The following is a 14,735-nucleotide window of genomic DNA, read 5'->3' on the forward strand; positions in this document are numbered from 1 at the left end:
GTTAAGGGACTTGCCCAGGGTCACACAGCTGATACTTCTTTGAGGCAGGATTTGAGGCCAGCCCTTCCTCCAAGCCCGGTTCAAGTCCATCTACTGTTCTACGCTGTATCCTTGGAAAAAGCTTTACGGGTCACCAAGTCCAACCCCTTTAGGTTACAGAAGAAGAAACTCGTGCCCAGAGCGCTTTGGGACCATTCCGAGAAGTTGATCAAATAACTTAACATATGTAAAGTGTTTTCTCCACCGTAAAACGCGTTAGAAATCATTACCTATCATTGTCCCCACGTTCCTAGCTCTACAATTCAATTTTGCTTTCTCTTGAGCCTGCCTTCCTACGCGAGAAAGGCTTGGCTCTGTCTGTGTGTGGTTTTGGGGCGCAACCTTTCCTCCCTGACAAGTCTCCTGGCTCCACCCATCCAGGGGAGCTTTAGTGACGTCAGGGGCCCAGCCCCTCTCTCCTAGCCGGGGTTCTCCCCCGCCAGGGACTTATAAAGCCGCAGGTGCGGTGGCACCTCTGGAATGCGCGCACCTCTAAGCGCTGTTGTCTCTGCTACCGTCTCTGTTGCTGCCCGCCGCTGCTGGGACTGTCGGGGACGCGGCTGTCCAGGGAGACGAACGCACGGCTCTCGGACGTGAACTTGAGTCGCCACTCCTTCTCGCTCAGACGGGACACTGCCACGCTCTCCGCCACTAAACTGCCCCTCTCAGCTGTCCCGTAGCCGGAGCCGCCGCCCCGAGAGGCCAATGAGAACGCCACCGCCTCCACCGACGACGTCGCCAGTATTCTTGTCCCTCTTGGTTCTGAGCGCAGGTGAGCCGCTGGGGTGCGGGGCGCGGCAGCCGCCGCCTTCTTCCCACGGGCCAGTCCCCAGCTCTGGCCCTCCTTGGGAGCGCAGGCCGGGAGGGGCAGGCGGGGCAGGCGGGCCTGGCGAGGCGAGCGCACCTACTGCAGGTGGCAGCTGGCGGAGAGCCTCCGAGGAGGCTTCATTTCACTTTATTTAGCCTTGGCCCTAGCCAGGGCACACGCTTCCTTCATTCACTATTTGGATACTTCGTTAAAGAGTGCCAGGTAGTGACTAGTAAACCGCAGAGTGAAATAATAAGAGCTGGTCTCTACATAGAGCTTTAGGATTGACAGCATCCCCATTTTACAGGTGAATAAACTGATGAGGGAGCCTGGACCAGTGAAGCAAGTCTTGGTGCTGGAGTTGGGATACTGACTACCTGAATGACCTTGGAGAAGTTGCTTAATGTCCCTGGGCCTCGGTTTCCTTATTATTATTATTATTATTAAAATGACAATGAGTACTTAAAAGTTTGCAAAGTACTTTACATATGTTATGGGTTTTATCATTTGATCCTCACATTTGATATTGTGAGGTAGGTGTTACAATTACCCCTATTTTCCAGATGAGGAAACTGAGGCTGAGAGATGAGGTGACTTGCCCAGGGTCTCACAGCTAGTAAGTGTCTGAGGCAGAATTTGAACTTGTCTTCCTGACTCCAAATCTATCACTATCAGCTGTGCCATGCTGTAAAATAAAGGTGTAGAGCTAAATGGCTTTGGAGGGTTTTTTTTTTCTGATTCTGTGTCTATGATCCTAGATTGAATACGAGCCTATTATCCTATGAGGGTCAGAAGCTGTTGAAAGTCACAGGATCAGCAAGTGTCTCTGAGGAAATCTTGTCATTTCCATTTTCTTTGCTTTTTGTACTACTCAAATACCTGTTAGCAACATGTGGAAGCTTTCATTTCCCCAGTGAATCTTTCTAACACGCGAGAGCCAGAGCCCATTTTACATCCTAAAGAAAGGGGACTCGGCATCCTAGCTGAGAACAAAAAGTAGGACTGAGGGCATTGGAAAGCAAATAGAGCCATTCCCTGTTGCAATTTTATTTGGAATGAAGCAGTTACATCTTAAGCCCCCTTTTGGTGTTTTTCTTATAGCTGGAAGCATTTCCTTCCACAAAGGGAGGGGAACAGATAATGTCATTTCAGATGATAGCTTTTATATATTATTATAACCTTATTCTTGCTGAAAGCTTCTAGCAGTGCTATTTAATAGAAATTACAGTCCTCAGTTTCCTTATCTGTAAAATGGAAAGGTTGGACTACGTAGTCTCTTCCAGTTAAATGTGCTATGATAACTCATATTTGGATAGTACTTTATAGTCTTTGGAACCCCTTCCTCCCTATAAGGTAGCTAGTAAGAGTGAGACTCTTGATCCCATTTTACAGGAAAGAAAGAAAAAGTTTATATGAAGCTGAGCCTCAAACTGAAGTTTACAAGGAAACTGAGGCTCAAAATAGTAGTGTTTTGACCATACATAGCCTGTAAGTGACCGACCTAGGACTAGAAAAGTAAGAATTGTGACTTCCAAACCAGTGTTCTTGACACCGTACCATGTACAAAAAAGAAACCACTAGTAAAAGAATTACTATTGGAGCATCCCAGTCTACCTGTGAGCAAAATGTAAATGTGCTTTCATGAATGACTCAGTTGCAGTCAGGATCCATGCTGTGACTGTGGGTAGGAAGAGGCTCACACCTGTCTTCCAGTCGATGTGGCCCATGGACTAAACAGAATCCTGCTTCACTTTCTTGTTTGGCTCCACAGTGTGCCATCATGTCGCTGCATCAAATGCCAATGAAACTTACACTGAGAAAAATGACTTGTTTTCTGGGACCATAGCACAGATGGGTTCCAGCTATCTTCAGTAACTGAAGTATTCTCAGGAACTGAAATATCCTCAGAGACTGAATATGACTATTCTGAAGAGTATGAGGAAGACCCACAACTGTCTGGATATATCATAGATGATTCAATCAAAGGTGAGTAAAAAAAAACATCAAGTGAAAAGTGGTATAGGAATACGTGGATCCGCCTAGCATCCTCTTAAGGGAAACCCCCCTTCAGGTTTTCTAGTGGATTTACTACAAACACATAGCTATCTCCCATGCTTGGTATAGGAGTCAGTTAATAAGCATTCTTTAAGTGTTTAACTATGTGCTAAGCACTTACTAGCTGTGTGAACCTAGGCAAGTCACATAACCCTGTTTGCCTCAGTTTCTTATCTGTAAAATGAATTGGAGAAGGAAATGGCAAACTACTTCAGTATCTTTGCCAAAAAAAAAACAAACCCCAGTGGGGTCACAGAGAATCAGACATGACGGAAAAATGACTGAACAAGCACAAGGGATATAAAGAAAGGCAAAAATATGATACCTGTCCTCAGGTAACTCACACTGTTGTGAGAGAAAACATGTAAACAAATATGTTATATGCAAGGTATATACAGAGTAGATCCAAGGTAATCTCAGAGGCAAAACACTAGCAGGGCAGGGGGTGGGGGAGGGATGAGAGAGGAGGGAAGCCCTCAAAAGCCAGTCAAAGAACATAGGATTTAAACTGAGTCTTCAAGGACGTTATGGCAGCCTGTAAGCAGAGATGAGGCAGGAGAGCATTCCAGTCATGTAGGCCAGTGAAGGCAGAGGTACAGTCAGGAGACAGAGTAACCCTTGAGAGGAAGAGTAAGAAGACAGGTATTGCTGGATCATTAAGTGGGGGGAGGGGAGTAAAGTGTGAGAAGACTGGACAGCCAGGAAGGGTCTAGGTCATGAAGGGCCTTCAATGCCAAACAGAGCATTTTCTGTTTGATCCTGAAGCGCTTTTCATTATCAGTTTCTAAGTGCAGCAGGACTTTCTTAGAAATTAGCACTCTGTGTTATGGTGGCCAGAACCCCAGATTTCTAATCAGGTACCCATGCCTTGGCTGTACCACTTATTATGGGCAAATCTTTTCTCTCATGTGTGAAATGAGAGACTTGGGCTAGAAAAATGTTCTCTAAGACCCCTTTCATCTCTGAATCCCATAGTCTGACCCATGACTTTATTTGCTATATTGTGAGTAGTCATGTTGTATTTCAGAAAGGGAAATGGATTTGGAATGGGGAGACCTGGCCTTACGTCTTCCCCCTAACATGTTCTAGCTGCGTGACCTTGGCCAGTCTTTTCATGTCTCTGAACCTGGGTGCTCAGTGTTGAATGGAATAACAATATTTGCCATAACAACTTCACATAGTCTTTATTAGGAAAGCTCTTTTAAACTTAAAGGTCCTAGGTAAATGTCAGCTGTTATCTTTCATTTTTTTCCACTTTTCTTCTGAATGTAATTATGTTGTTCCTAGGCAATGCAGTGATCAGATTCTAAGGGATGTTGAGAATGGGTCTGGAAAAAACAAGCTGTAGAATTTGCCACAGAAACATAGAATTGCTGCAATGGTCAGAGCTACAAGAGATTTTAAACTTTTAATTTGAGTTAAACAATTCAATCTTGTAAATAGCTGAAAGATAAAAAGCAGATCTTCATGTATGTATTTATATCTAAATGAAATATAGATAGACAGATGGATGGATGGATGGATGGATGGATGGATGGATGAATGGATGGATGGACAGACAGATCATTACAAATTGCTACAATTGGGGCAGCTAGGTGGCGTGTTGGATAGAGCACCGGCCCTAAAGTCAGGAGGACCTGAGTTCAAATCCGGCCTCACCCCAAACACTTGACACTTATTAGCTGTGTGACCCTGGGCAAATCACTTAACCCCAGTTACCTAAAAAAAAACTTTAAAAAATTTACTACAGTTGCATTGTACCTCTAGGATGCTGATCTTTGACTTCCTTTTCTAAATCAAGGGAACAAAGTCAAAAAGATAAAATGCTACCTAAATCACTTTTACATTCCCTGAGAAAATAGGGACCTATGAAATTGGATCTGAAATTTCAATATAAAAAATGAGGATTCATTAACTTTTAGAGTTAGAAAGTACCTTAGCAGCTGCTTTAGCTAATCTCTACCTGAAGCATGGACCTACCTGGCAAGAGATCATCTACCCTGTTCTTGAATAGCTCCTAGGCACAATAAACCATGTCATTACAGTTGCCCATGGCCTTCTAATAGTTCCCCATGACTTAACCCTAATTATCTGTTGCTGTCTCTTTGGCTTTCATTTGGTGCCATATTGACAAAGGCTGCTATTTGAGATAAATGGAGAAAAAAACATCATATGTCAGAGGCATGTGGTGGGGACTCCATTCCTACTATCCCATTTTTGACAATGTGTTTGTATGTTGGTAGATCCTAGGGGTAGGAGGCTGGGCAAATAAGGGGAAAGGGATAGGAATTTATGTTATAAAAGGTAAGAGGGGTCAGATTTTGTTTTTAATTTTTATAAAATTTGAGTTAGGAGAAATGATATCTGAGTAGTGATACAACAAAATAATCTGCCTTCAGATATGACAATTTGCTGCCTTCTTAACTACCTAGGTTAGATATTAAAAGCAGAAAAAGGGCCATTTTTTGAAAAAAATTACAGCATGTTATGAAATAGTAGTGTTTATCATAGAAAGTATGATCTATTTATTTTTCGGAACACCTCTGAAAAGCTATTATGGTGAATGTCTGTGGAGTCAACCATCCATTTCAACCAACAACATTTCAGCCTCTCAGAAATTGTTTGTGATCTGTCTCTTTTCTTTCATCTATTAGATATATAGAACAATATTCACTGATTCTGATTTCTGAATTTGTGTCCTAGGACTTGGTCTGTGTATCCATCTCTCCACTCATCTAGAGTCAGAGACTTTAAGGTTAAACTCATGGCTTGTGGTTCCATATTGCTTACTTCTTCTGTTAGGAGATAGCCAACATGTCAACTTGTCATCTCTTTAAGTATAGGCTTTCTTCAGTATCCTTGGCACAATTTCCAACATGCTTGATCTAAGAATTCTTTGTATGCCAGAGGGCCTTGGTGAAAGTTATTGACCTTAGTAAGGGTGGGGAAGTTGTATGTTTTTTCCTTTTCATTGTCCCCATATAATTTACTTACTGCTTTTACAAATAAGTTTATCCTTGAACTAATAGAAATATAATTCATATTGCTTTCCACTTTCCACTTCACAGTCCACAACCAATCATCTTACTTTCTTTATCTCTGCGTTATGAGTAAAGCTGTATGCTGGCAAGCAGGAAATGCACAATCATGATAGACAAACTCTGTGCCAGGAACTAAGTGCTGGAATAAAATGCAAGTGCCTGGCCTCAAGGAGCTTATATTCTAGTGGGGGAAGACAAAACATAAAAAGGAGGTGAAAAGTGTGTGTGTGTGTGTGTGTGTGTGTGTGTGTGTGTGTGTGTGTGTGTGTGTGAGAGAGGGGGGCATACATGGATACATGGGGGCAAAGGTCAGAGGGTCATACACTATGGCAGAATAACTTCTATGTTGGATGCAGTTAGAAAAAGTAATTGAAAGCAAATTTTAACACAAAGCTGATGAATGGAAGGTGAGGGGGGAAATCAAACTCAACTCTGGCATCATCGGAGACAGGGAGAAGTAAAATTCATTGATAGTTTCAATTTTGGTCATTGTTGAAATTTCTCTCCTATCACATTTTTTGGAAAATCCTAACTCCTAACAAGTGACAAAATTAATTACTCTGGGTTTCCTCATTTGGTAGTGTAAGTACTGATAAGAGAGCTGACCTTAAATAAGCCAGGAAACAGATAGTTATACCAGAGCAATTTAGCCCTGATTGTAAGGGGCAGTCAATATTACAAAAGTCCAATTTTATTTTCTGATGGTTCACTTAAGCATAATTTTTCTTTATTCCAAGTCATGAGGCAGAATTATATAAGGGCAAGCGCACTGAACAAGAAGCTGGAGACTCAGGTTCAAGCTCCATCTCTGGCACTTTTTAGCTATGTGAGCTTGGGTAAACTACCTTCCACCTCTATGTGTCTTTCCTCATCTGTAAAATGAGGGCATTGGACTCCATGATGATGAATGAGGTTCTTCTAGTCATGCTAATTATCAAAATTAGACAGTCTCCCTTAGTCAACAAGCATGATTCCTATTACTAGCAATAATCTGAAAACTGAAAGCATCCAATAGAAAAATTGATTTCTGGGCTATGAAACTGGAACACAGTAAAGATATGATTTTAAAATATTATGCTCCTATTTGGGGGAGCGGGGCTAATTATCTATATATTTCAGGTACCTATAGATAATTGTAAATTTCACAAGATGTGGAAATTGTTCATTTGAAAGAACCACTGGTATAGTGTTTTTTCTTCTTGTACATTAAAATGAAAACAAGAATATTTCCATTAACAAATTTTTTTTTCTCCAGTTGGACATTTGGTTAAACCCAAGAAAAATAGAACAGAAAGTGAAAAAAATCCCAAGACCCGAAGAAAGAAAAATAAAGGCAGAAAGAGAAAACCCAAAAAGATGGTTAATCCATGTGATGAAAAGTACAAAAATTATTGCATTCATGGTGAATGCAAATACATAGAAAGCCTAGAAGCAGTGACTTGCAAGTAAGTTGTTCTATGTCATGTTAACGTTTGCATTTCCTATAAACCACGTCAGAGATCCTTGACTATACACTTTGCTCTTCAGAGTAACCCATCCCTTTAATACATGTCAATATTTTTCCTAAAAGAAAAAAATTTCATCCTTTTCATGCTTCACAGATTTCTCCATTGAAAACTTATCTGTCATGCAAATGAAGTGATAGTATAATTTTTAAGCTGCATAACAAATCATTGAACTCCTCAGTAGGTCATGAAATAGAACATGAAGAATAAAAAGGTGTGTCTTCTTGGAATATCACACCCAAACTAATCTCAACTTGTTCGACTGCTGACAGACATTCTAATACACAGTACAGCATTGTAGGGTAGTAACATGCCTTCCCTTCTAAACGATGTTTGAATGCCTCTTTCCGAGATTTTGCGAGGCTTTATAGATAACAGGATGGAGTTGACTTTTCAATCTGAATGACATTGTTTGCTTGTGGGTTATTTGTAGGTGTCATCAGGATTTCTTTGGGGAACGGTGTGGGGAACAACTAATGAAGACCCATAGCACGGGAGACGGAAGTCATTCCATCACAGCGCTGGCTGTTGTGACTGCTCTTCTTTCTCTTCTTTGCTTCTCAGCGATTGTCATCATTATCATCCAGTAAGTATGACAATATGCAAATCCCTATTTCAGAACCTCTAGAAGAGGAGAGAATTTTCCCAAGGCCACTCCCAGGACCTACTGCTGGATTGTGTCAGAAATGTGTCCATGAGTAAGCCATAGTGGTTAAGTACTGTTTTATGACTGTGTATATAAAAGTGAAGAATCTGTTGACAGCATGAATTGTAATGACTTTGGGACCATCGTGACAATTAAGTATATAATGCTATTTGGGGGAAATATAGAAAATTGATTAGCTGTTGCTGTACGCCTGTCCCCCACCCCAGTCACAAAGGTTTCCGGTACTGAAAAAAAAGAAATCCTGCTTCCATGCAAACCTTCGAAAGCATCCAAAAGGATTTCTTCCTCTCCAGAATCAAGGCAACAAACATTTATTAAGCACTTACTATATGCCAGGAATCTTATTCATGGCTTGAGCTACAAAGACAGTCAGAAACAGTTCCTCCTCTTGAGGAGCTCCCAGTCTAATTGTGGGTTAGGGGAGAGAAGAAAGAACATGGAAACAACCATGTGGCTGTTGAGTCATTTTCCAGTCAGGTCTGACTCTAGACCAGTGAGGCTGGACATTCTGTTCTCCTAAGAAAAGAAGAGATGCTGGGGTACAACTATATGTATCTGTCCTCTTAAGTATTGTTATTCATGTTCAGTCAATTTTTAGCCATGCCCAACTCTTCATAACCCCATTTGGGGTTTTCTTGGCAAAAATACCAGAGTGTTTTGCCATTTCCTTCTCCAGCTAAGTTTACAGATGCAAAAACTGAGGCAAACAGGGTTAGGTGACTTGCCCAGGATCACACGGTTTCTAAGTGTCTGAGGTCAGATTTCAGGACTAGCACTCTACCCATTGAGCTAACTAGCTTCCCCAAACAAACAATATATATGTATATATATATATTATATATATATATATATTATATATATATATATAGGGTATCTCGCAAGTAATCTCAGAGGGAAGGTACTAATACAGAGGAAGGGATTAGGAAAGGCCTCCTGTAGAAAGTTGGATTTTAGCTGGGATCAGAACAAAGACTTAAATAACTTAATTGGGTGGGGGGAGGTCGGGGACACTGAGTTTGGTGCAAAGTATCACACTGGCATTTGTAAGACTATTAACGTAGGGTTTTATTGGAATGTCATGCTCTAAAGTAATTTAGTGAGCCACACCTGATGTGTTTGTGTCATAACATATCTTATTATTGTATCTGGCAATTTCAGAAGATGCTCAGCCTATGTCAATCTCCTTCATTCCTAGAGGGAGGGGTGGGGAGGTAAGGAACAAATGCAGTGGAAATTACCCTATCTCCTTGGATTTCCCTGCCACCATTACTCTGGACACATCTAGTGCTCAACTCCAGAGTCAGGAAAACCTGGGTTTGAATACGGCTTTAGACAATTACTAGCTGAGTGGCCCTGGCCAAGTCCCCTAACTTCCCTAGATCTCCCTTTCCTCACCTATAAAATTAGGGGGCTGGTCTTACCCTTCAAAGTATTAACTAATTTTAAATCAATTGTGGTGCAGTGAAAACAGCTGTAACTTAAAAGGGGAGAAAACCTGGGTACAGATCTCATTTCTGGAACTTAGTGCAAGTATGACCTTGGACAAGGCATGGTCTCATTGGACTTTAATTTCCTCATCTGCAAAATGAAGAGATTGGACTACATGGCTTCTGAGGTCCCTCACGTTACTGGATCTATAATCCTACAATCTCCAGTAACTTGACAATAACAAAAGACTCCACAGTCAGTGAATACTCTTGGAATACTCTTGAATACTCTTAGGGTCATACAGGTATCTTGATGGCATTATGGATAGAGTATCCAGCCTGAAGTCAGGAAGACCTGAGTTCAATTCTGGCCTCGGACACTTACCAGTTGTGTGACTCTGGGCAAGTCACTTAACCCTATTTGCCTCAATTTCCTCATCTGTAAAATGAACTGGAAAACAAAATGGCAAACCACTGCAATATATTTGTTAAGAAAACCCCAAATGGGCTCATGAAGAGTTGGACATGACTGAAAAAATGACTGAACAACAAAAGTCAGGGTCATACCCTTAGAGTCTAGTTATTTGTTTTTAGGGATACCAATATTTTATTGTTCTGGCTGAGGGAAGTTACTATCAGGGAAGCAGACTACTGAATATTCAATAAGGTGATTCATGCTCTTGCTACAGGAGCTTGGGAAACTTTATGGATTCATGAGCCCAAATTTTAAGTCTCAGAAATTACTTTAACAAGTGGATTGTGTATATATGTACCACACCACTCCTGCCATTCAGGAAATGAAGCATTCTTCTTTGTGGTCACTGTTGATTATTGCTGCATATGCAAATCTTGATTTGATTACAAAGGATGATGAAATGACACCCAATGTTCTTTTATTATTCACATGCAATCAGAGGTTAAGTCTAAGGTTTCTCTGTATACAAGCTAGAGTCTGACTTTTTTTTTCTGCTAATATTTCAAACTAGACAGAAAAATCTTCAGCCAAGATGCACTCATGCAAGTAGCTTTTATTTAAATGAGAAGGCTGGAGGGGGAAAAAATCTTCTTCCCTTCCAAAACAGATATTATCTCCTTATATTCTCCTCTTTATCTTCAGCAAAAGACATTCATGGTTCAGATCCTTGTCACCTATCACCTGGACTGTTACAATGACCTCCAACTGGTCTCTTCCCTCCCATACCAAAACATCCTCCGCACAGCTGCCAAAGTGATTTTCCTCAAGTGCAGGTCCGATGGGGTCCCTACTCTAAGTCACAAATTGCAGTCATTCCCTATTACCTTGAGGCAGGTATAAACTCCTCTGCTCAGCCCTGAAAACCCTTCACAATCTGACCCTACCCAGCCTTGCCAGACTTATCCATTGTTACTCTTTCACATACTCTATGACACTGACCAACTGACCTTCTTAATGTCTTTCCTACATGACGTTCTATTTCCTGTCTCGGCCGGCTGGTGTGTCTACAAAGTTGCTCTTTCTTCATCTTTGCCGCTGACAATCCCTAAATGCCTTCAATATAGAGCTCAGGCACCACCTTTTGTGTGAAGCCTCATAACTCTTTACCCACCCCTCTGCTATTGCCTGCCCCCAGCACCTTATATTTGCTTTGCAAAGAAATAATACCTTCATAGCTACATATTTATACATAAATGTATGTGTGTATACACACATATGTTTGGATATATGTATACCTTCTAAGACCATATATATATGTGTGTGTGTGTGTGTGTGTGTGTGTGTGTGTACGCGCGCGCATACATATACATGTGCTAATAGCTTGGACAACAATAGGTCCCTGCCCAAGCACCCCTTCATGGTTATTTTTTGGGCCCCCCAGGCTCAGAGTGAATGTAAATAGTAACTGTTTTTCTTTTGGCCAGCAACCTTGAGGGTCTTCACCTCTCAGTTTGATTTTTTTTTTTGAAGGGGCCATCCCTTGACTTACTTCTTAAAGTAATTCACTGAATGGGTGTTACCTCACTCAGGGAGAACCTGAAAAGACCTTAGCTTCAAAGGGCCAGGGTCTTCCATTGCATCCTGGGCCATCTCCAGTTCTGATGAATATCTGGCTGCTGGACCCAGATGGCTCTGGAGGAGAAAGTGAGGCTGGTGACCTTGCATAGCCCCCCCTCACTCAAATCAAAGTCAATTGCAAGTCATGTCTCTCCCTGATGTCATAGTCCTCTTCAAGAACAAAGGACAAATACAACTTGTACACACACACACACACACACACACACACACACACATATTCATATTTATTCTAGGACCATATATAGATATATGTATGCATATGTGTGTTTGCATGCACATAAGTGTGCGTGTATATATATTATATATATACATATATATATATACACACACCTTCTAGGACCATATATAGATATTGTGTACATATGTATGTGTGCACATATGCATACATACATACACACAAACATATAGACATGTCATATATATGTATATTTTGAAGGCAGGGACTAGTTTAGTTTTTGCCTCTGTATCTTCAGCACCTAATAAGTATGTGACTGGTATACATTAGGTGCTTAATAAATGTTTGCTAAATGATTGATTAATTATGTAGGACATTATGCTAGGTTCTAAATAAGGTCATTGCCTTCTCAGAGTAGAAAACTCTAGGGACAGAGTACTATTGTAGAAAGAGGGCAGACCTGGAAACAGATATGGAGGTTCAAATTCTAACTCCCAGCTGTGCAGCCATGGCTAATTCTGTTACACCTCAGTTTCCTCATTTGTAAAAATAGGGTCTTGGACTAGATGATTTCTTATAGATCCTTCCACTCTAAATCCTAAACCTCTATGCTAAAAGAAACAACACACTCCATTCTATAGGAGCTTACTTTGGAAGGCAGCATGCTATTTCCACCATTCAATAGAACAATCATTTATTAAGTACCTACTGTATGCTAGGCACTGGGGACACCAAGACCAAAAGAATAACCCAATCCTCTCAGAGCTAATATTCTTATTCAGCTGGATAGCAGACCCAAGGCAGGGTGCACCAAAGGTACGTGATCTTGTACCTACCCTCAAGAGCTTACAGTTAATGAAAGGAGGGGCTGAGGAGAGGTAGGGGTAAGAAAAATACAAAGACAACTATAGTACAAGGAGGTGGTGGCCAGTTCCTTTAAAAAAAACTGCAAACTGAGTAGAATAAGGATTCAGAAGAGGGAGAAGAAACATACATCAAGAAACCAGGAAGGCTTTATGGAGACAGTTTTTTTTTTATTTGAACCTTAAAAATGACAGGTTTGACAGACAGAAGAAAGAAAGAAAGATGCGTTCTTAAATATCTACTATATGCCAGACACTATACTAAGTGCTTTACAAATATTTGTATATTTGGTCCTCACAAGACCCTGGGAGTCAGATGCTCTCCATATCTCTATTTTACAGTTGAGGAAACTGTAGCATATGGGGGTTAAGTGACTCACCTAGGGTCACATAGCTAGTAAGTGTCTGAGGCCAGATTCAAACTCATGAAGATGAGTCTTCCTGATTCCAAGCCTAGTGCTCTATCTACTAAATCACCTAGCTTCCCACAATAACTGCGTAAAAGAATAAACCCTCAATTACAATGAAATGTTTTTGTTTTCTACAGGCTTCGGAAAGTACATTCCAACGTTCATGACCAGGAAGCTGAAGAAAGAAAGCAACTCAAGCAAGAAAAAGGAAATGAGCCTATTAGCGTATAGCTGAAAGTGGCTTACAGGTCTGTGTGTTTTTACATGGGATTCCTTGTAATACATTCAGTTGTTTGAAGGTGGGAAATATCTAATGAGGTGCTCATTTAAACAGAGAAATGTTCTCCCATACAAATAGACTAGTTGACCCAAGCAGATGCTGTCAGGCCTATTTCCTATGCTCAACGTGGAGCATCCCATGGTAGGTGGGGTGCAAGTTCTGTCTGGTTACTTCACAATTTTAAGAAGGAAGAAGACTGCTCTGTTTCTTTGTACCTGAGAGAGATTCAGCAGATACAGTATCATATTCTCATCTACTGGATCTAATATTAGTGAGAGTAGCAACAGTTTTGAATGAGAGCTCTCGACTACTTGGTATTGAATTGAATCTAGGAGAAACTTCTACAAATAAAATGCTGAATGAATGGCTGGGGAAAAGAAAATGAGGCCTGCCATTTTAGCCTAGCACACTATGTTATAGGGAGAGATCCCATACACACTTGCAAATGTTTGGGACTCCTTCAGTAGTTTTCTTCTGGTTCTATGCTATTAAATCAGTTGTGTTTTCTTGTGAAAAGTGGAAATAATTATTTCTCACCACCTCCTTGTTGCCTGTACCGTAGTCAGACTGATGGTTAAAACACAGGCAGTTCTTTTACCGAACAAGGCACATATAATAACAAAGGCAGCTGTGGCAGCAGGATTGAATTCAAAATGGCAGGAAGGAAGGCCACCAGGGTGTTCCTCCAGCCAGCAGTTCTCATTTTTTTTTCACTTTTTGTTCTTGATACTGGTTTGGAAAGAAACTCATAGATTCCTCATGAATAACACATGCATTTTATTTCTTGATAGGCTGTCCAGTTGAAGATGAAGAAGTAACTGCTATATCACAGCCACAAATGCCAAGACTCTTTCTTCTTGTGAGTCATCAGAAAATTGGTTATTTTTCTGACGGTTTTTAACTTTCAAATGTCAACTTTTATGCTGAAAGTCTTATTATTTCTGTACATACAGAAGCATGGGAATATAATGTAATATGTTTCCACTTGTAAATAGTTTATTTATTATTTAATGGAATTATATTTATTTTATAACTCATTAAACTTTTTAAAAAATTAAACGGATTGAAAGTTTCAGGTACCATTCTGGGGATCTCGAGAATTCAGGGCATTTTCGCCATTAAAACTAGCTTGACCAGCGAAAGGTTCTCATTCCCCTTCCATGGTACTTTGTTAGTTTCTGCAGTGTCAGAAGGCACTCTTTTAGTTGGCAAAATCTAAATGGAAATGAATCATTCTTAAATAGTAGCCAATTTTGCAGAAGTTTTTTTTGGTACAGAGTCATACGTAGACCTGAATGTTCTCAAAGAGCTCACATTCTAGTTGGGAAGACAACACATATCCAATCCCATGATTCTGCAGATGTTAATGTTTCCTTTTAATGTTGTTTCCACTGATAAAACCACATCCATTT

At 40.6% G+C, this 14,735-nt stretch overlaps 1 protein-coding gene across 1 annotated transcript; it reads left to right on the top strand.

Annotated features, from left to right (window-relative positions):
- Nucleotides 1-535: 535 nt before the first annotated feature.
- AREG (amphiregulin) lies at nt 536-14,278 on the top strand. Its single transcript, XM_020988588.1, is given in 7 exon segments — nt 536-811; nt 2,619-2,681; nt 2,684-2,833; nt 7,199-7,388; nt 7,882-8,034; nt 13,181-13,291; nt 14,115-14,278. Coding segments are annotated over 6 exon segments (717 nt in total). The 5' UTR covers nt 536-744; the 3' UTR covers nt 13,275-13,291; nt 14,115-14,278.
- The last annotated feature ends 457 nt before the right edge of the window (nt 14,279-14,735 follow it).

The sequence above is a fragment of the Phascolarctos cinereus genome, unplaced genomic scaffold, assembly GCF_003287225.1.
Source record: "Phascolarctos cinereus isolate Bilbo 61053 unplaced genomic scaffold, phaCin_HiC Scaffold_9;HRSCAF=440, whole genome shotgun sequence".
NCBI classification, from domain to species: Eukaryota; Metazoa; Chordata; class Mammalia; order Diprotodontia; family Phascolarctidae; genus Phascolarctos; species Phascolarctos cinereus.